This window comes from Onychostoma macrolepis, chromosome 06, assembly GCF_012432095.1.
Source record: "Onychostoma macrolepis isolate SWU-2019 chromosome 06, ASM1243209v1, whole genome shotgun sequence".
Lineage (NCBI taxonomy): Eukaryota > Metazoa > Chordata > Actinopteri > Cypriniformes > Cyprinidae > Onychostoma > Onychostoma macrolepis.
The window spans coordinates 26,769,920-26,791,433 of record NC_081160.1 but is presented as its reverse complement, the minus strand read 5'-3'; the positions used below and the strand labels follow the sequence as shown (position 1 = coordinate 26,791,433).

At 35.8% G+C, this 21,514-nt stretch overlaps 2 protein-coding genes across 4 annotated transcripts; one reads left to right on the top strand and one right to left on the bottom strand.

Annotated features, from left to right (window-relative positions):
* Positions 1-1,016: 1,016 nt before the first annotated feature.
* Positions 1,017-7,795, top strand: rdh20 (retinol dehydrogenase 20). The gene is given in 6 exon segments (XM_058780023.1): positions 1,017-1,694; positions 1,696-1,728; positions 6,168-6,269; positions 6,388-6,536; positions 6,962-7,099; positions 7,260-7,795. Coding segments are annotated over 6 exon segments (972 nt in total). The 5' UTR covers positions 1,017-1,268; the 3' UTR covers positions 7,384-7,795.
* Positions 7,796-7,876: 81 nt separating this feature from the next.
* stau1 (staufen double-stranded RNA binding protein 1) lies at positions 7,877-21,297 on the bottom strand. Of its 3 annotated transcripts, none has more exons than XM_058780019.1 (15): positions 21,097-21,297; positions 19,672-20,012; positions 18,507-18,628; positions 18,262-18,418; positions 16,846-16,996; positions 16,528-16,699; positions 16,302-16,397; positions 15,967-16,179; positions 14,683-14,826; positions 14,343-14,489; positions 13,523-13,598; positions 11,337-11,662; positions 11,131-11,253; positions 8,987-9,066; positions 7,877-8,787 (listed from the first exon to the last, which is right to left on the bottom strand). In XM_058780019.1, exons 2-15 carry the CDS (start codon positions 19,859-19,861, stop codon positions 8,700-8,702), a joined length of 2,085 nt encoding a protein of 694 aa, XP_058636002.1. In that variant the 5' UTR covers positions 19,862-20,012; positions 21,097-21,297; the 3' UTR covers positions 7,877-8,699. The 3 variants fall into 3 exon arrangements, with proteins under 3 accessions (XP_058636002.1, XP_058636001.1, XP_058636003.1); XM_058780018.1 differs by having other exon boundaries at positions 18,238-18,418; positions 21,097-21,296; XM_058780020.1 differs by lacking the exons at positions 18,262-18,418; positions 18,507-18,628; positions 19,672-20,012; positions 21,097-21,297 and adding an exon at positions 17,766-17,872.
* Positions 21,298-21,514: the final 217 nt, after the last annotated feature.

The window sequence follows — 21,514 nt, the reverse complement described above, 5'->3', positions numbered from 1 at the left end:
CATATGCAACAGAGGGACTTAATAGTTATGTGAGGTAAATGGCACATGCAAGGGCAAACATGATGTGTTTGTAAAATAAATTGAGCTTTGATACTGTTAGTGAAATACATGTACACATAAATATGAAGAGTTCCACCGGGCTTTGAGAAATTTTTTGGGTGCATTTTTTCTCAAGTATTATTAGTCCAGTACATCTATTGTGCTTAATTTAAAGCAATACATTTGTCCTCATTTTTTTTCTTATAATATATTATCATAAAAATAGTTGTGATCATGCGATTATTAGTAATTAGTAGTAGTATTACTACTACTAATTTGACATCTGCAGGTTTGAAAAGCAAGGTTAAGATGGCTTGTTTAAAACATGTAATCAAACATGGAGATGTCTCATCCATTCTTCCCAAACTGAACATAAAACTGTTCAAAACATGCAAGAATTCTACATTGCCTTACAAAAGCATAACAGATTAATGTTATAAACACATAATCTACTTACTGAGTTGTTAAAATGTATTTTTTGTGCAAAGGCTCAGCTTGGACTAATATACGTGGTTTATGAATATCCACTGTACTGTTTTTGTGGTTTAAGGAGCTCAATAGCCTAATTCTCCATTATTTTTGTAGCGAGTTGATTACTTGCTAGGACTATAAAAGTGAAACAGCTTTAGTGAGGAATTCATTGTTTCTGAATGTTTACATTTTGATTGAAAATATTGCAATATTGCATCGATTTAAATTTTGGACAATGGTGGCATAGGCTACACAGATTCTGTATCAGACTATATATATATATATATATATATATATATATAAACAGATTACTCCAGTAAAGTATTCCTTCTAAACTTATCATAAAATTAAAATTATTAAAATAATTAAAAAATAAAAAATAAAAAAAAATCTTCTTAAAATTATATTTAAATGTTTTTGTGGTATTAAAACGTTTTCCGAGAAACCTTGCATTATTTCTTTCACTAATCTTTATGATGGAGTATGAAGTGTAAGTAAAGCTATAATGTCACGAACGCAAAGTTTCGCAAGGGAAAAGTAGCCTTATTTGCGAGAAAACACAAAACTATTGAAATGGCCTCCGTACTCCTTTTATTCTCACAGCAAAAGAAGTTTAATTGGTTGCTCCAAATATCTTCACCTAATCCTGAGGACAGGAGTATTTAAACAGCCTCTGAGGGGAATAACATGGCTAGTCCAGAAACAGTGCAACCTGCTCTCACTCACTCACTCCCTTAAACAAGCACACACACCTCTACATGGACTCCATGATTTTACTAATGGATTTACAGATGATGCTTCTGGACGTAGTGTACTTCATCCTGCGCTCTTGTCTGCGGATCGTGCTGAGACCGCGTACGAAGCCCATAGACGGCGAGTTGGTGCTAATAACCGGCTCTGGAGGAGCCCTGGGCCGCCTTTTCGCCCTGGAGTTTCCGAAGCACGGTGCAGAAGTGGTGCAGTGGGACATCAACGGAGAAACTAATGAGAAGACAGCAAAGCTAGTGAGGGCGCAAGGGGGCCAGGCACACGCATACACGGTGGATGTGACAAACCGGGAACAAGTGTACCGCACAGCCGACCAGGTACGGAAGGAGGTGGGAAGAGATGTGACCTACTTGGTGAACAATGCCGAGGTGCTGGCCGGTGAGAGACTCCTGGACTGTCCTGATGCCATGGTGGAGAAGGACTCTGAAAGTAAACTGCCACGCTCTCTTCTAGGTAAGAATTTTGAAATAACATATCAGAAATGGTATCTTTAAAGTTCAAACTAATTATGTAGGCTAGTCATTTTTGCAATGGTTTTTACTGGTTCCAATGTGAATTTTAGAGTATTTTTGGAAGTTCACACAGGTGTCCAGATGTAGTGCATCACATTTAAATGAATAGTTCACCCAAAAATGAATATTTACTCACCCTCAGGCCATCTAAGATGTAGGCCTAAATGAGGAGAAATTTAGCATTACATCACTTGCTCACCAATGGATCCTCTGCAGTGAATGGGTGCCGTCAGAATGAGTCCAAACAGGTGATGAAAACACAACAGTAATCCACACGACTCCAGCTAATAAATTAATGTCTTGTGAAGTAAAATGCTAAGCATTTGTAAGAAACAAATCCATTATTAAGGTGAATTTAATGCTAAATGTCTCCAAAGCTGTTCAGAAAGTCAAAGTACACCCATAAGTGTCCAAAATATGTTTTTTTCCTTGTTTTTTTTTAACCTTGAAAAGAATGTGCTTTTCAGTAAATTTAATCATTATTTTTCAGTCATTTTAATACATTTCAAACAGTAGAACATGCCTCTAGCAATACTAAAGTCATGGGTTCAACTCCCAGGGAATGCATGAACTGTATCCATTGAACATCTCAAGAAATAAAGATGCTTGAATAGCCTCAGATAAAATAAAGACTCATTAGTGAATCTTATAAGCTGAGAACCATGAGAATTAGTCAGGGCCGGATTATCCATAGACGGGATTGGGCGAGTGCCCTGGGGCACCAGCCAATAGGGGGGCACCAAGTGATTACGATAATGACAAGACCTTTAAAATATTTTTCATGTTTTGTATATATTATTTTGCTGGAAGAGATACAGATGCATAGAAAATGAACAGTTAATGATACAATATACAGAGAGAATATCAAATATATGCACGCATATAAAGAATTGCGATTGGGTCAGGTCCCAGTGTATTTGCCCCTCCCCAGTCAGAGTCGAGCATATTTATTCACAAATGGATAGGCAGCATCGACTTGGCGGTTGTGCGAAACGTAAATTTAAAAAAGAAGAGAAAATATCATGACACATTGCCAGGGCTATACAGGGCGACTGAAAAGTAGCTACTGTGTGCGACTATCAAAACATATTTAGGAGCACCTGTGCGACTAACCCGATCAGCCAACCCATTCTCACTCCCAAGGCGTCAAAACTGAAGCATGGTCAAACGCCTTCGCGTCACTATGAAGACACCAAAAGTGCCCCTAGGCGTCATTATATGACAAAATAGGAACTCCATTGCTTTCAATTGCTTGCTTTATGCGTCAGGTCAAGACGCTTATGGAAAATGACAATACGTTCTCCGCCGTTGTTTTCAGTTGTTTGTCTTAGTTTAATGGTTTGCATGCATTTGTAAAAATATAAATAATTTTATATACATTTATACTTTTATTGGAGCACCTTACCCACCCCTACCCTAAACCTACCCACTTCAGAACAACATAAAACACGTAACAGTTAACAGGCAAATGTAAGTTAAGTCACCGGTGTTTATTGCAAAACTGCCCATAAACAAGCAGTATAAAAGCATTACAAACAAGTCGTGCTGCATTCCAGGTCTTCTGAAGCCATACGAAGTCTTTATGAGAAGAAGAGAGCAAAACATAAGGTTTTAATCGCTGAAAATGATCCCGCTCCGTTAACGCGCTCACATCTCATTCAAAAGATACTCAAGTCCCGTAGCATGACGCAATTGGTCACGAGACACAGAAGAGCCAATAGCCTGTCAGAACAGCAAAACGCAATCGGTCACGAGACACACAAGAGCCAATAGCATTTCACAACCAAGGCTTCTTCTGGCGGCATTTTTGAATTCGCGCACAGACTGCATACGGGATGAGCTTAACGCGTCTACTCCTCTCACAAATCAAATGTTTTGCCTCGGAAGACTTGGAATATTAATATTTTTTGAATAAATTATGACAGTAGTTGTATCTGCCTGTTATATCTTGTGTTTTATTGACAAATTTAGGGGCAGGGGTTGGGTTATGTGCTCATAATGTGTAAATAATGTAATATAAATAAAACTGTTGTGGCTGTTTACATTGAAAAATCACACCCCAACATATATGCAATAATGGCAATGTTATTACACAATATATAATTTAATTATGACGATAAAATTCCCAGTATGGCGTCGGCATATTGACGCTAAGGGTTTCCTATTTAAAGCAACGGAGGACCCTGCAAGTCGAAAAATGACGCTAAGGGGTACCTTGAGCGTCAAAAGCGACGCCAAGTGGTCCTGACCAAGCTTCAATATGTGACGAGTTGGGTGTGAGAATGGGTTGGATCAGCATAGGCTATTTGTGTTTGCGCTGAGAGGAGCTTCAAAGATTTCTACTTGCGTGTTTGTGCAGCGTTGAGTAATGTATCGCAGACATATGTTGATTCCTTGAATGCAATGTTAATCAGAATCCACTCACTGCTCAAAATACTTTTGTTCATTGCTGAGTTATGCACGCTCACAAATGCTCTCGTTATAACAAACAAAGTGTAGATGGTGTAAATAAGAGATTCGTTGTGCAGTGTAGAGAGCTTCATTGATTATAATGGAGTTTTGTGAGATTGCTGAAGTGAGTAACAGCTTTTAAAGATTATTAAAGGTGTTTGTAAATGTGATATTAAATTAATACAACAGCTCAATAAACAATAAGTTATATAAAGTGATGTACATTGTATGACTTTTAACAATATTGCCTGATTTTGCTCTATTTAGTCAAGGAACATAGTTTCAAACAGTCACAGCCGAGCCGCTGCGTCTCCATTCAAACATAGCGGTGTTTCATTTATGAATGAACCTGCGTTTTTAAATGAGTCTAGTGAGTCAGTGATTCAATTACCCACTCATAAAGTGAGTCACTTGCTTCGTTCCTGAATGAATCAGCTGTTCAAACGAATCAGTGATTTACCGCCACCTGTTGGCAGTTTTATTTTTATGTTTAAAGTGTCCTTTCAGTTATTTAAATAATTTCAATCAAACAATAGTTCTATATTCAAAATGTTATATTTAAAACATTAATCTCACAACATTGTTATGAATTTAAAACATCCATGCCACCTCTGAGCCTCTCTAAATGTCTGTAAATTTACCTACATGCCACTTTTGTGTTCTTCTGTGCCACCTTTGTAGTGGAAACTAATTTTGTTAAATGATTTCTTTTGATTAGTAACTTATTCTTCTTATTCTACCTGTTCTTATGGAATTTTTTTTTTTTATTATTAAAAAACGGGGGCACTTCAAATGTGGTCACCCTAGGGCACTACACTGTGTTAATCCGGGCCTGGAATTAGTTAAATGGCATGCGAACGTTGTGTGCTACATTCTGTATTCATGCCAAAGTTTAACAAATAGATGGATTAAAAGTAAATAATGCTGCTTTGCCTTCATTGTATTACTTGATATGCATAGAACACATGATGTGGGAATTAGCTGATTTTATCCCTTTAGCCTTATTTACAGGCCTTCTCTGATGTAAACATATTATTCCCCTATGAAAGTCTCACTTTGATCTGCTTAATGCAAATAACTGTGACCACGTATGAAGTGGATTAATGCTCACATTGAGCAGTCTTTACACATTATTAGCATTGGGCTGATGTGTGCACTGGATGCCAACCAGTGATGGCGATCCTGTATATACTGTATATGTATTCAATAGGCAGACATTTTTATCCAAGGCAGCTTAAAGTGCATCTACATTTTTACAGTGTGTTTGTTCCCAGAGAATCGAATCCATGGAAGTGAAATTACATGTGAGCTTTTGATTTATCATTTAAGCAGCTATTTGGAGAGTTTGATTTATTATTTTATAATTTGAGCATTTGATTTATCTCCATTAAGTCTCCATTTACTCATCATAATGCCATTCCAATTATGTTGTTATGTTTGTGTGAGAAACAATCTGATGATTTTGGAAGAATGTTCATGCAGCTTATTCATAATAACCGTGGTTCTCAAGATCCAAAAAGGACAAAAAAAAAAGCTCTGAAATAACATTCACATTTGAATGACTTTGGTTGTGACTGAACGTGTGAGAAATCTCATTCCTAACTGAACCAAATGAGATTTCAGAATTTTGCCTGAGGGGAAGATTATCATCGAATTACGACTTAAATTTCAATCTCTCCCTCGCACAAAGCTATTGTTTGTTTTCAGAAAACATGGAATGTGAATAGGTAATGTTAAATACTTTAATCGTACTGTTATAGAGCTTTTCATAGAGCTGCTTGAAGATTCTTATAGAAATCTTCTCAGTTTGTGTTCCACTGAAAAATTAAGTGCATGCAGGTTTAGAGCCCAGAAGTTTAAGGTAATCTATGCGTTTGAGTGTATACCTACTGTATATCAAACTACTTGATTTTGTTTGTCTGAATGTTGACCGTCAAGGCATTCCTGCCCCAGATGAAGGCCAAAAATCATGGCCACATCATCACTGTAGCCAGCATCTTTGGCCTATTCAGCATTGCCTGTGTAGAGGTGAGATATACAGACTGGGTGTTTTAGCAACCGAGTAAAAATAGTGTTCAAAACACACCTTTAAAGTGTTTGATTTATTCCTGATTTCCATTTTATACTACTAATGTGTGAATTTTAGGACTACTGTGCCAGTAAGTTTGCTGCGGTGGGGTTTCATGAGTCTCTGGCCCATGAACTGTTGACACAAGAGGACATGGATGGAGTGAAGACCACTCTTATGTGTCCTTATATTGTGGACAGTGGCATATTTGAGGGCAGCAGAACTAGGTCAGGAAACTTAAACATGGAAAACTCACAAAATTTCTATATATACTACTGTTTAAAAGTTTGGTGTCGGTAAGATTTTTTTTTTAATGTTTTTGAAAGAAGTCTCTTGTGCTCAACAAAGGTTGCATTTATGTGATCAAACGTACAGCAGAAACAGTAATGTTGTAAAATGTTATTACAATTTTAATTAATAGTCCTTTGTTTTAATATATTTTAAAATGCAATTTATTCCATGCAAAGCTGAATTTTTAGTATCATTACTCCAGAGTCACATGATCCTTCAGAAATCATTCTAATATGCTGATTTGCTGCTCAAAAACATTTTTTATAATTATATTGAAAAAGGTTCTGCTGATTTTTAAGAGTAAATTGCAGTAAATAATCCTTGATAGTACTTTACCCTTGTTGTTTCTCTGCTCCTGCAGGTAAGAGACTGAACTGATCCTGCCTCCACTGTAGCCCTTATACTGTGTACAGCAGGCTCTGAATGCCATTCTCACAGACCAGCCGCTAGTGTGCATCCCCAGACTGACCTACCTGCCCTTCCTGGCCAGAGCATGAGTGCACACTAACATCAACATGCTTGACTTAACTCCTATTTCCATTCACATTGGCACCACAGTAAATAATTCTGCCTCATTTATGGCACCACACACATTCTCGCTGTTTTTATAATAGTAAACTTTGATGCCCTACACATTAGCTTTTCACTTGCCTTTGCAGTCTGTTTCCATGGGAATCCAATGCAGTGACGTGTCGCTTTCTGGGTTTAGACAAGTGTATGTACCCATTCACTAAGACCATGAGGAAGAAAAGAGCAGCTTATGGTGCCATAAAGGCTGCTTGAACATCTGGAATGCTACAGATCTGACTGGTCTTTATTGAACAGCTGCAGCAACTAATGTGTGAAATTCTTTTTAATGTTATATTACTCATGGATGTTTAGGTAAATTAATGTTTGAAGTGAAATGGGTATCTTCTAAAATATATTTAAATATTATGTAATAAATACGTCCAATATGTATATAATTTAACTTAAATGTGTATAGGTGTTTTTGTCCTTGGCTTCCCTTTACATTAAAATGGAGAGTTTGTTGTACTTGGTTCATAAAACAAAAGCGTTTTATGAACCAAGTTCCAAGTATAATATATTTTTCATTTCAATATGTAATATTTATTAATATTTTAAATTAAAAAGTTTATTTCCTTTAGAAAATTACTAGAATAAAAAACAAAAAGAAGAGAAAAAAAAGGGCTATTTTCCTAATATTCAGTCTTATTTACAGGTTTTCCGTAACTGTGGAATCCTTGAAAGTAGTATTTACAGCACACACACAATGTTTTTATTTGTGCAAGAGGCACATCATTTTTACTCTTATTCCATGAGGAAAACAGGATGCAACTGGTAGAGAGATGGGCAGGGTCAACACTGATAGTAGAATTCATCAGTTTAACTGACATGACTGAAGATTATCGTGCTTGAAACAAACATTCACTCACTCGCTTCCATACACACAACAAAAAACACCACCACACACACTCTACACTGAAGTCACAACATTTTCCCAGACCTACATGAAAATGTAGATGAAATATTTTTTTTTTTTGTGTGAGTGTTATGGTCGTCATTGTAACTCAAAAAGCACTGGAGAAAAACCACCACAGCAGAGACATGTTTGAGAGCTTCATCATATCCTTCAATGGGGTTTTATACTGCACTTCACAACAGCGCTAACACAACAACCCAACTCGCTGGGTTCCTATAATACGTTAAAAATAACGAAAAATAAAAGCGAGAACAAAAAAATCATGACACTGAAAACATGACGTCCTTGGAGCAACGAAGAAAAGCCGATCTACTCAAGTCAAACTTCACTATAATCGTTTTACAATTTAACAACAAAAACAAAACCACCACTTCACTGGATATGATGAGGCGACTTTTCCAAAGCCTTAGCGTTTAAAAATGTATCACTGCATGTGAACGATTTAACAACATCAACATCTCTTGACCTTGTTTAACGGTGTTTTGAATACTTTAACTTTTTTAAATCTATGGTCTATTAAGAATCTCAAAAGGCCTTTTTGAGCAGCCAATCAAAACTCTGCTTCTGACTTTTCTCTAGTGTTTCGCAAATAAAACGACCAATCAAATAGTCAATTCTACACTGTGCCGTCCAGAGTCTTTCCGATGGTGCTTGAGTTAGCCGGTTTTAATAATGCATCACCCTCAAGGTCTTGTTTGTTGCATCTATGGAGAGGAAGACACATGAGAAATGAATTGCAATGTATGCAGTTACTGGAGTTCTATCTTTAGCTATGTGCATTAAAAAACTGCCACTTACACAAATTAAAAATTTTCAAAATGACTTTGAAAGGCACCTACAAAGTCCATGTATGGTATCATATTGTAAAAATTAATAAGACCCTTTTTAACATTTGAGACTGACCCTGTCATTGGTCCATTAGCTGTGCGCTCATTGGACTGCTGGTCAAGTTCTGACAGGAGCTTCAGGATGTTCAGAGCAGCCTGTTTAGAGACAAAAATACATGGCTGTAAACAAGATACAAGTTGATACATACATACATGGTCTATAATGACATGAAGAAACAGAACAAACTGAAACAGACTAAATCCAGAAGAACTGTGGCAACGTCTCCAAGATGCTTCAAGAAACCTACTTGCAAAGCTACCTGAAAAACTATGCGCAAGTGCACCAAGGGCAAAAGCTGCTTTAAACACAAAGGATGGTCACACCAAATGTTGATTTAATTTAGTTAATAGAAGTTAATTGATAGATTTTATTTATGACATTGTTTTCGACAGCATCCTCATTTTATAGCATTTTTACACAAGTGCCTAAAACTTTGAACAGTACTGTAGGTTTCTTGAAGCATCCTGGAGACGTTGCCACAGTTCTTCTGAATTTAGTCTGTCTCAGTTTGTTCCGTTTCTTCGTGTCATTCCAGACAAACCGGATGATGATCAGATCAGATCTCTGTGTGGAGCACTGGCTGTTGTCAGACTCCTTGTGCAAACTAAAATCACTGGATAATTACAATTAATGGCAAAATTAATGTTTGTAAATGTAAACTGATATTTCCTACTGACACACAATACAGCAAAAGACAGAAATAACTGACTTAAAACCATTTTTAGCTGCTGAAAATACTAGTGTCCTAATCATTTTGGCCACCACTGTACTTTAAATTATATTTTTTCCTGTGGTGGGAAAGCTGAATTTTAATTATAGATTTTTTTATTATAGATATTATATCATGGATATACACACTAGGGGTTGAACGACTTCTGATTTTTTAAAGTCGACTTTTATGTGATGAAAGTCGAGTCGAAGTCGACTAGTCGCTGATGACGTCATTAATGAACAAATAAGTCAGGAGCTGTGACAAACACATGCTATGGCATATGACACAGTGATAACAGCTCATTTTTATCAGTTCTTTTGTCTTTGGGTCGTTATATTTCTCACAGATTTCTGCTCGTTCTAAATCAGATACAGATAAAGTAGCACGTAAAGATTACATTCATATGAATGCATTAGTGAAAGCGATTGCGTGTGTGAATTCTACCTGGCAGCGACTCTCTACTAGTAGTGAAGCTGTGGGATTTAGTTAAGAAATATATGCTTGAACTTTTCAGTTTCTAAGCTATTTTATTGAGAAATCCCAGAACAGTGTTGACAATATATTTCCGCGCTGAAAGATTCTGTGCACGCGCGAATCTGCGCGTGATGTACACGCTACTGTCTGAAAGTCTATGTGTGTGCGTTACAGAGCAGCAGCGCATTATATTAGAATTGTGATTAATTGACCTGTACTATAAGCTGTTTAAAACGTGCATTCTCCCGTTCAATTTCAAGCATCCAGTAATATAATCACACATGTCTTGTGGCGCGCTTTCAGAGTATGCATTTATTTGTCATTTTAACTGTTTGGAAACAGAGCGTAAATGTGCAAGTCCTTCTGAGATTTCTTATACTGTTGCGCCCTCTATAGGACCAGCGACTAGTCGACACACAAAACAGTAACATTCTGAAATATTGAATTTTCAGAAGCCATTACTCCGTTCTTCAGGGTCACAATCAGGATTTTTTAAAGTTAACTAACACCATAAAATAATTCTGTTAATTGTAATAAATGTTAACTGAAATATAAAACACAAACTCAGTTTCTGAGGCAACATTACTCTTTTTCATTTAGTTTAACTCCGTTTACTAAAATGACTAAAACTGAAAAATAAAAACTAAGACATTTAAAAACAACAAAAACTAATAAAAATATAAAATGTGCACAGAAAAAAAAAAAAAAATTCAAGATTCTTCAAAAGAAACATTTCTTATTAGTATCAATGTTTAAAACTGCTTAATACTTTTGTGGAAAACAATAAAAAAAATTTTTAGGATTCTTTGTTCATCAAAGTTCAAAAGAACAACATTTATTTTAAATGTATCTTTATATTAACACTTTGATCTTTTTAATGCATCATTGCTGAATTTTTTAAATTTAATTTTTTTAATATATATATGGCATGACACGGTAAATGTGTTATTATTATTATTAATATTCAACTTGCCATGTCATGGCAGGACTCCACGTCCTTGCCGATGCCGTGGCTGATGAGAGGGGGCTGAGAGGAGCAGTTGATTAGAGAGACAAACTCATTCTTGTTATTTTTGGGAAAGTCTTTGTATTCAACCTGTAGAAAAAACAAAAAGGTACTGATTGGTTGAGCAACATCAATGGGGTGGATAAGTGTGCGTTCACTGTTAGATTCAATACCTGTAAGCCCTGTATAATAGCAAGGTAGCCGAGCTGTTCGGACGGTCTGGTGAGGGGTCCGTGGGGTCTCTGTGCCAAGCTGTTGTTGGTCTTCAGTATACCCTCTGCGGTCGGGGAAGTCCCAGCGTACAGCAGCTCATTGGCTATTATGGCCGTTACTGTGGCCATGGCTGGGTTGGGGGCAGCTGTGCGACCGTAGTCTTTGGCATGGAGTCCCTGGTTGGCACCCACTGCCTGTGCCACCTCAGGCACCATGGGTAAAATGCCAGCAGGAAGCTGCTGATGGCTGAGGAAGGGAACTCGGAAATCCTCCTCCTTATTGATTGCTTTGAGTAACACAGGAATCAATTGCATGTGACAACATTCACGTGAATATGATATGATATTTATGATACAGGGTTTCTGCAGGATTTTATGCTCAAATTTAAGACTTTTTAAGACCTGCACAAATAAAATGAATACCATATGAGCGGGGTAGGGCAATGTCTATAGTACCATATTAAACTGTAAAATTACTGTAAAAAGCATAATTTACAGTTCAGATACACGTTTACACAAAAACAAGTTTTATAAAATGATAAACTTTACATTTCAGCCTTTAAATGATTTTTAAGAAAATGGATGAGTCAAAAGTATTATTTTAAACAATTATTATAAATTATATCAATTAAATAAATTAGGGGTGTGCGATATTGATAATGTTCTGGAATTTTATCGATAACGATAATTAGACAATATTTTGTGTGTGTATTATTGTACTCCTGAATGAATTTTTTGATATTCTTCATATCATGTGTGGTCAGTTCACAGCAGTGATAGAAATGAATCATTTCCAACAAGTTTTATGGGCATTTGTACCTTTAAGGCATTTTTTCTAAAAGTGTGCACCATCTTTCGAGTCAAATTCTTGCATTTGGATAGTTACCAAGCAAATGAAATCAGTATCAATCAACAAAATTTATCTTTGCAATGCAGAGGAAACACAGAAGCTGCATTAGAAGTGGCATTTAGATGTATTTACACACTGTTTAATGCAGCTGAGGGACATGGAATACTTTAGCCTGCAGTTACAAATGCATAATGTTTTGATATTTTTAAACATAAAACATTGAAAACTGATGTTTTAAATTATTTTTAAAATGGGAAGGTACCTTAAATGTGAAATTAAAACTGCCAGTAGGTGGCAGCAAGTCACTGTTAAGCGAGTCGTTGTGATTGAACTGAATCATTTAAACGGTTGATTCATTCAGGAACAAAACAGTCATGTTGCTCAGAGACGCAAAACAGCCCTGTGGCTGTGTTTGGAATGATTTTTATTGGAGAAAGAGCAAAAACAGGCAATATGGTGTCAATGCAAGTCTCTTAATATTAACTTTTTTGAACTGTTGTAGAAAATCAATATCACATTTGTAATCATGCTGAGTTTTGGAGAAAAAAAAAAAAAATGGCACTCTTCGTGTGATATTAACTATATGAAATGATATAAATATATACATTTTCTGCCCCATATCTTGAATTATGTGGTAATTCTAAATGCATTTTAATAGACCGATTCATGCAGTGAAAGAACGCGCTATAAATGCGCACGCGCACTAGTCTAACCTGCTAGTGTGTAGGTGTGTTTTGTTTGCTTTTCACGATATACTCGATAATATCAAAATCGCACATCGTTAAAACAACAATTACGGTATTATCGCAGACCATACATATCACACACCCCTATACTGTTTAGATTTTTATAATGCATTGTCTTCTTACCGATCCACCAGTTCACTTTTAAAGCTCTGCGTGTTTGCAGGATAAAAACATGGGTCGATTTTTGCATTTGTCTGAACTCTGAACAAAACATCAGTTTTATTGAAAATGCTCATTCATTCTCTGCCAGCAGGTGAAGCATTTGGTAAAAACTGTTTCCCCGGTAATGGCAGTACACAAACAAAGCAGGGCAGCACCGGACTTTGAAACGAGCAGCGCTCATGTTTATTTAACCTTTTGAAGTTTAATCGTCACATTCAGCCATATCGCAATTCTGGTCTTGCCGTCCCCAAATTTAAGACCTCTTGAAATCATAATTAAGACTTTCTTGTACAATTTAAGACTTTTTAAGGCCTTAAATTTGCTAACTAAATTTAAGACTTTAAGACCCACGGAAACCCGAATATGAAAACAGACTACAAAACACATACCAAGACCAGCCTTCTCCACAGAGCCCGGCTCAAAGAAGGTCACTTTACGTCCATCTCCAGGTTTCTTAGCAGGTGCCTTTACAAAGATAAATAAGTTTATAACCGTTTACAAATGCAAATGACTGATTCTTGGAATGTATCTTGGAAATGTAGTTTTAGAATATTTGGAACAACATGAAAATGAGTAAATATTCCTTTTTTGGTGAACAAATTTTTGATCCCAAACATTCCCCTTATGAGGGATCCCCTTCCAAAAACAGATAGGAATTAAATATTTTCCATATTTTAGAAAATTACTTCTGCTGGATAAAATTATCAGGTCCAACGTTATAAAATACAACATAGGTTATTTATTCTTTTCCAAATTAAATACTTGGCTTTTATATTGTTAATAAATATTTTTCTTATACCTTTTTTTTTTAAACAAATAGTTTTAAACTTATCTAGAAAACTTTTTTTTTTTACACTAAACTATATTCATATTGTTCTATTCGTTCATTGTTAAAAATTAGTTCTGTAAAAAAAAAAAAAAAAAAAAATTAAATTTTAAATAAATTTAAAAAAAATACAAATATGACCCTTATTTAAAAAGCTGAAATAGTAATATTATACAGTATCAAATTTGGTGAATGTATAAAAAAAATAAAATAAAACAAACATTAAAATTTGTTTAAAAATACATTTTCCTTTAAAAAAAAAAAATTCACGAACCCCCTTATTAGTTCCTTGCAGCCCTGGACCCCAGTTTTAAAACTCCTGAAACTGCTTCCAACATGTTTTAAAAACAAAGTAATAAAGCTGTTAATAAGCAGGCACTCACCTTCTCGTCCGTTTTCAGTGCCGGTTTGGGTGGTTGTGGCTGAGGCACTTTGAAGCCCAGAAGCTCCAGCATCTTCTCGGCTGCATTTCGCTTGGCCACTTTTTTACTAGGTCCCATTCCCTCTGCATTCTGACCTGCAACTGACACCTGAGTGAGAGGAAAAACAGAAAGTAATGGGGGGGCACATTACTTTTTAAGGGAACATTTATGACAAGAAGCAATTTTGCAGGTTGTACGAGAAAATGGTGGGCAGAAGAAGAGCATGGCCTTCACACAAAATGTGCACTGAACTATTATAAAAATGCTGAGTCAGAGAACAGTTTTCTCTCTGATAGAGTACCTGCATAACAAACTCCCTGCGTCGAGGCAGTCCTCTCTCCGTCACTAAAGTGTACTCAGGCTCTTTTTCTTTCTTAGCCTGCTGGATCTGAGCCAGTCTGCTGATGGGGTTCATGCCCTGACCGTACTCAGGGCTGGTCTGCAGCTGAGAGTGGGGGCAAGATTCATTAAGAAGAAGGGAAAAAAGCATTAAAACACTTCATCAGTGCATTTAGATTGAGAATCTGATGAAATTAGTAATTTGACATTAAATGAATGGACTGAAACAAAAAACACAATGACAGCCAATCACTCATTTCCATTACTTAATATTAAGTTATAAATATTTCAGTTACACTGTCAAGTTTGCCATGATATTAAAAGGAATTCACCTCTATATACACTACATTTCAAAAGTTTGTGGTCAGTAAGACTTTAAATAAATTAATAAACAATAATAATGAAAAAAAGTTTATTTAGCAATGGTGCATTAAATTGATAACAAAATGTTGTCCTTTGGTACTTTTTATCAAAGAATCCTAAAATAAAAAAAATGTATCACAGTTTCTACAAAAATATTAAGCAACACAAATGTTTTTGAAATTCATAATAATAATAAATGTTTCTTGAGCATCAAATTAGTATATTAGAATGATTTCTGAAGGATCAGGTGAAACTGAAAAGTGAAAATTCAGCTTTGCCATCACAAGAATAAATTAAAAAAACAAAAACAAAAAACAGAAGACAGTTATTTTAAAATGGTAAAAAAAAAAAACGCAATATTACTGTTTTTACTGTATTTTTGTTCAAATAAATTTGTCTGGTGAGCATGAAAGACACTTCAAAAAGGTTAGAAAAAATAATAATACTGACCCCAAACTATTGAACGGTAGTATATATATATATATATATATATATACACAGAAGAATATTTTAACAATATAAACAATGCAATGATAACAAATAATATGTACACAAAATGAACACTATAACAAATATTTACACACAATCATATACATTTAACTAATACTTATTAAAAAAAAATAATTAAGAATTATTCATCCAATGAATTATCCATCAAGGCAGTTGATAGATTTTGGACTAAAACAAAGCAAAATTACTATGTTTGCTAACTGGCTAATCCAGCACAACTAAGTAATCGCTAAATGAGAAATAATGAATGCAATCACTAAAAAAGATGATTAACTTCCCAAGCTGAACTATTATTAGCAAAGTTTCTGAGTTTTTGAATCAGCATAACACTCTAGCCATCAAACTAACCCAGCCAGTCTAAGTCATCTTCTACCTTAATAATAGACTTGCTTTTCTTTTTAATACGTAGTGGTATCTTGTCGGTGACAGGTAGTTGAGGCAGTTTGCGGAGCTCCTCCAGGACAGCGATGGCAGCTAGTTTCTTGGCGATCTTCTTGCTTTTGCCTTCACCCTCCCCTGAAAACTCGCCCACAGTTACCCTCACCACAAAACTCTTCATGTGGGGAGGCCCAGTCTCTTTTAGCACCTGTATATAGTGAGGACAGTTAAAGAAAAGTCAACAATTGTTCCACCTGCATGATCAAAACATTTTGCTTAATTATAATTTTTATATACTTGTAAGCTATGCATGATGGGATCACGACATACCTCGAAATTCACAGGCATGTTGCGCTTCAGTGCAATCTCAAACACTTGGCTGATCTCTGATTTGTTAAGGTTTTCTTGAACTGGCTCTTCGTTCATCTACAGATTAAACATGACATGTATTTTCAGTCAAGATTAGATAAATGTATTTCGCTTTTATTTTCTAGTCTAAGTTCAAAATTTAATCTAATGATAGCCCATTCATCGTGTTAGTAGTATGAAGTCTCACCTCAGCTAGTTGCTGCATTATTGGCTCTTTCTGCAGATATTTGATAGCTTTAGCCGCAGCGTCATGTTTGGCTGCTTGACGCGTGCGGCCCTTGCCATGGAACTGTTGTCCACCGATAGACAGCTCCATATGATACAGTACTGGCCCCACAGGAGGAAATGGGTAGTAATAACTGATCAAGAGAAGAAAAGCAAAACAGTATATAATATAATCAATCACATTTAGTCACCACACACATGTGGCTATCATATCAGCCAAAATCTCTACTGTGCATCAGTCAGTAAGCTAAAGCAATAGATTAAAAGAGAGAGTGCATACTGCTGCATGGAGCGTGCATAAGGGCCTGGTGCTCTGATGTTGTAGTTGAATGCTGGTCTCATCCCCTGGTAGGCATCTATAGGTTTGTAGATGGGCTTCTTGCCCAACTTCATACAAAGTGCATTAAGCTCCACAGTGTGGGTTACATTATCTGCATGAGAGAGAACCATATCAAAGAGCTGATCGCACTAACATTCAAGAGGTTCAATCAACATGCGGTTCCAACTATTACTGTAAACACATTAATATTGTAAAATATTATTGCAGTTTAAAGTAGCCTTTTTCTATTTCAATATATTTTAATATGTAATTTATTCCTAATTTATGTAATTTTCAGCATCTTTACTCCAGTCTTCAGTGTCACATGATCCTTCAGAAATCATTTTAATATGCTGAGTTGGTGCTCAAGAAACATTTCCTATTATCAATGTTAATGCAGTGAGCAAAACATTTGTATTTAACCTCTGTTAGTTAATAAAAACACAACTGATCATTGTTAGTTCATTTTAGCTTGAGTACATTAAATAATATTAACATGTACACCTTTTGATTTTAATAAAGTAGAAGTAAATGTTCAAATTAACATTGATTAATGCTTTTCAAAGTATTTTTCATTGTTAGTTCATGTTAACTAATGAATTTAAGTTAATTTAATTTAAAACGTAACCTAAAAATCCTCTGTAACCCTGTAAATGTCTTTACTATCACTTTTGAAAAATTTAATGTCCTTGCTGAATAAAAATATTAATCTTTTTACCAAGCATTTAAATGATACTGTAAATGCAAAAAACAAAACTATGACATACTGTAAACTACATCATAAAGACAAATGAGCCCCAAGGATGTACTCAAAGTTAAAATACGTGGAAAGATGATGTTCAACTACTCAGATAGTTGTAGTGATAGTATCAACTACTCACCATGTATGAAAGTAGTACACGTGACTAAGTTTTAAAAGCAGATGAAGCAAATGCTGTTTCTGGACAGTTCAGTTCCAACCCTGCTCCAACACACCTGCCTGTAATTTTTAAGTAATCCTGAACACCTTTGTTGGGTGGTTCAGGTGTGTTTAATTAGGGCTGGAGCTCAACTCTGCATGCCACTAGCTACCCCTTCTCTTACAGCAGTGGTTCTCAAACCTGACCTGTCCTTTTATTTCAAAATTCCGGCATTTTTCTTGCAATTGCAAGTTTCTCTCTCAATTCTAACTTTTTTCTTTGCAATTGCAGAAAAGTCAGAATTGCAAGATAAACACTTGCAACTCTGAGAAAAAAAACATATGAATTGTGAGATTACCTTTTTATTTTTTTTTTATTCTGTGGTGGAAACAAGCTTTCATACAATCCAATTTTTTTTTTTAATTAAGAAGATAAAGGGAAAGATTGGACGTACACTCTGAGCCCTTGTAGATCCCACCTGGGTTCTTGCCTGGGTGGCGGGGGCTTCTGTGACTGGGTTTGGGGAGAGTGGTTTGGGCGAGAGCACATGTTGCTGCTGAGTGCTGGGCTTTTTTGATACTGGTCCCCTCTGCATCCCAGTGCTGATCCCCCAGAGTTAACCGCACTGAGAATATCTGACCAACACACAACATCAGAAAGTTCAGGCAGGCGGGAAGAGACAGTTTTGTGTGTTTGTGTATAAAGCGAAGCGCCAAGTCTTACCTTGGAGTGGGCTGGTCCTTGTTCACTGAGTAGCTTGTATTCAGGTTGGATCTTATTGTAACGGGCTAACTCATTTACCAAACACATAGGGGTCTTCTCTTTAGGGTTTGCCATGTTAGATACTAGAGGACAACATTAAAAGATTAGGCCTAAATCAAGAAGGAAACATTTCTCCAATCCAAGAAATTACTTTTGTTATCAGGCCATAACCAGGTCCAGACTGTTCAAAAGTTTAGGGTCAGTAACTTTTTGTTTTTGAGAAAGTTGTTTATGCTCACCAAGGCTGCATTTATTTGATAAAAATACATTACAAACAGTATCACTGTGAAAAATTACAATTTAAAGACCCATTTTCTATTTTAATATATTTTAAAATGTAATGTATTCCTCTGATGGCAAAGCTGAATTTTCAGCATCATTACTCCAGCCTTCAGTGTCACACGATCCTTCAGAAATCATTCTAATATGCTGATTTGCTGCTCAAGAAACATTTATTCCCATCAATGTTGACAACAGTTGTGCTGTTTAATATTTTAATGAACATTAAGTTAAAAAGATTTATTTAAAATAGAAATATTTTGTACTATTATAAATATATTTACTGCTATAGTGTTTATTTAAAATAGAAATATTTTTTACTATTATAAATATCTTTACTGCTACTTTTGATTAATAATATGCATCCTGGCTGAAAAACAAACAAACTTTTGAACAGTAGCATTCATTTTTTCAGCATGTTTTATACCACTGTTATCAGATTTTGTCGTCAATTTTGTTACTGATATTAAAAAGAACATTTGTGCTTTTTGGTGAATAGAAAAAAAAAACAGTATTTATTTAAAATAGAAATCTTATGTATTACTGTCAAATTTGATAAATGTTATGCATTCTTGATGAATAAAAATATTAATTTCTTTCAAAAAATGAAACAAAATTTACTGACCCCAACTTTTTAATGGTAGTGTATTTTTTTCAGCATATTTTTCAGCAGAGATAAAAAAAAAAAAAAAAAGAGTATATAATTTATAACCATTGATGACTGATTTTATTGCTGAATTGAAACATATTTCAAAAAACTTTCCATATGGGAATTCTATATGGGCCTGGGCATAATTGAATATTTCAAATGTACAAACTGTCAAGTCCTATATAATGCATCACCCACCTGTGGGGTTGCAGAAGGGTGTGGCAGAGGCGGAAGGCAGGGCGGAGTTTCGGAGCGGGTGACTGGCACTCTCTGAGGGTAAAGGAGCAGCGGCGCAGGGAATGCTGAATCCGGGTTGGGGTGGGGCCAGCTGTAAAGGGGCGGCACTGGGTGCAGGGTTGCCAGGCACCTGGAACTGAAGCTGTGACATTCTGATTGGCTGGTAGGGAGGTGGGTTGTTTGAATGACCAGGTATAGACTTTGCAGTCAGGTAGGAAGAGAACTTCGCGAAGAAGGGTTGTATGAAAGAGAGAGCAGCACAGTGAGGGTTTGTAGAATGAAGGACGACTGCAAAGCTTTACCTGCAAGAGAGGAAAAATGAAAAGGATTGTAATTATCTCCCAATAATATGTTTTATTAAGATAATATTAAAAGCTAATCAAAGCTCTCCAGTTTTCATTGTGGTGGGCAAAACCTATAATGCAATGCAATACAATGACGACAGAGATGAACAAATAATAGTTTTTTCTCCCCCTCAAAATCATGATGGAACATTTTAATAGAATTTTCCTAAAAACAATGATGCATGGATAATTAAGTAAACCAAAGTTGCTTTAGTCCAGCAAATTTTCGTCTTGAAATATTACTAAGAATATAAAAAGTTCTTCTTACGTTTAGTTCATAAGTTATAAAGAAAGACCGTGGTGTACAACGAACTAAAGGTGGACATTTTTATACTAAGAGCCTTTTACTTGCTAAAAAAATTCAACTGTCAATCAGACGACTTAACGCAGCAAGGTTTTGATCATTTCGATAGTTCAAAAGCCTTAGAAATTATAAAGCCTACAGGCTTTATGGGGTTAATGTAATGATGCCAAATGTCAAAATGGAAAAACATCATATTACAGTAACATGGCAACAAGCTCTTATTGGATAACAACTCCTGGAAACCTATTTAACAGCACAAGATCAAAAGACATCGTCCTTACAAAAAAGTTGTGGCAAAATGAAACGTCAGTCAGTGTCATTTAGATTAAACCGATTATTTTACAAATGAACATTAGCACAGTTTGAACATAATTAGTATGTACAATATTATCTGACCTACTGCACTTCAGCATGCACTGTCAACTGATAGTTTTTCCATTTACAAGAAAAAACGAACGCACAAGCTGGAAATATGAACAGAAAAATAAATATCAGCTGTCAAGACTCCTCCTACCCTTACACAAGTATCAAAGCCAGCGATATACACATACTAGAGCTATAAATATTTTTTAAAAAGCATGGCATAACCGAATCAGCCCATTTTTTATAATGTTATGTGTGTTTCTCGTGAAAACAATGACAATATGCGATAAAATCCATTGAGATCGATATGAATGGCTCGAGCTAACACACTAGCAGCTCGCGCATCTCCACAAACGCCGGCTGAATAAAGCTCACCTCGGTTTATTTCTCTCCAGTTGTGATTTACTCCATGAGTTACGATGTTAAAGTATAGTGTCTGTTCGGTTTCGTCCTGTTTTAAGGGGTTCTGGACAGGTTTAGTATGAAAATACGGGGAAGAGGTAGAGAGGGTGAGTGTAGACAGGGCAAACACTAAAGAGAATAGCCCGATATTTTCCGCCCCTGCCAGGAAATGACATCACGCCAGTCATTTGTGGGATAAAAATTATGGAAAAATGGGTTTTTAATAATCGATTCCTACATTCGATTACTATTCGGCTTTATAATTAATCGTATTTAAACATAATCTGCATCTGCAGAGGTTTGTGGCGTGGTTTGTCGAGCCTTATGTTACAGTGGTGTGGGTGGAGGGGCTGGTAACCCAATCCTCTCACAAACATGTTTTGGACATACT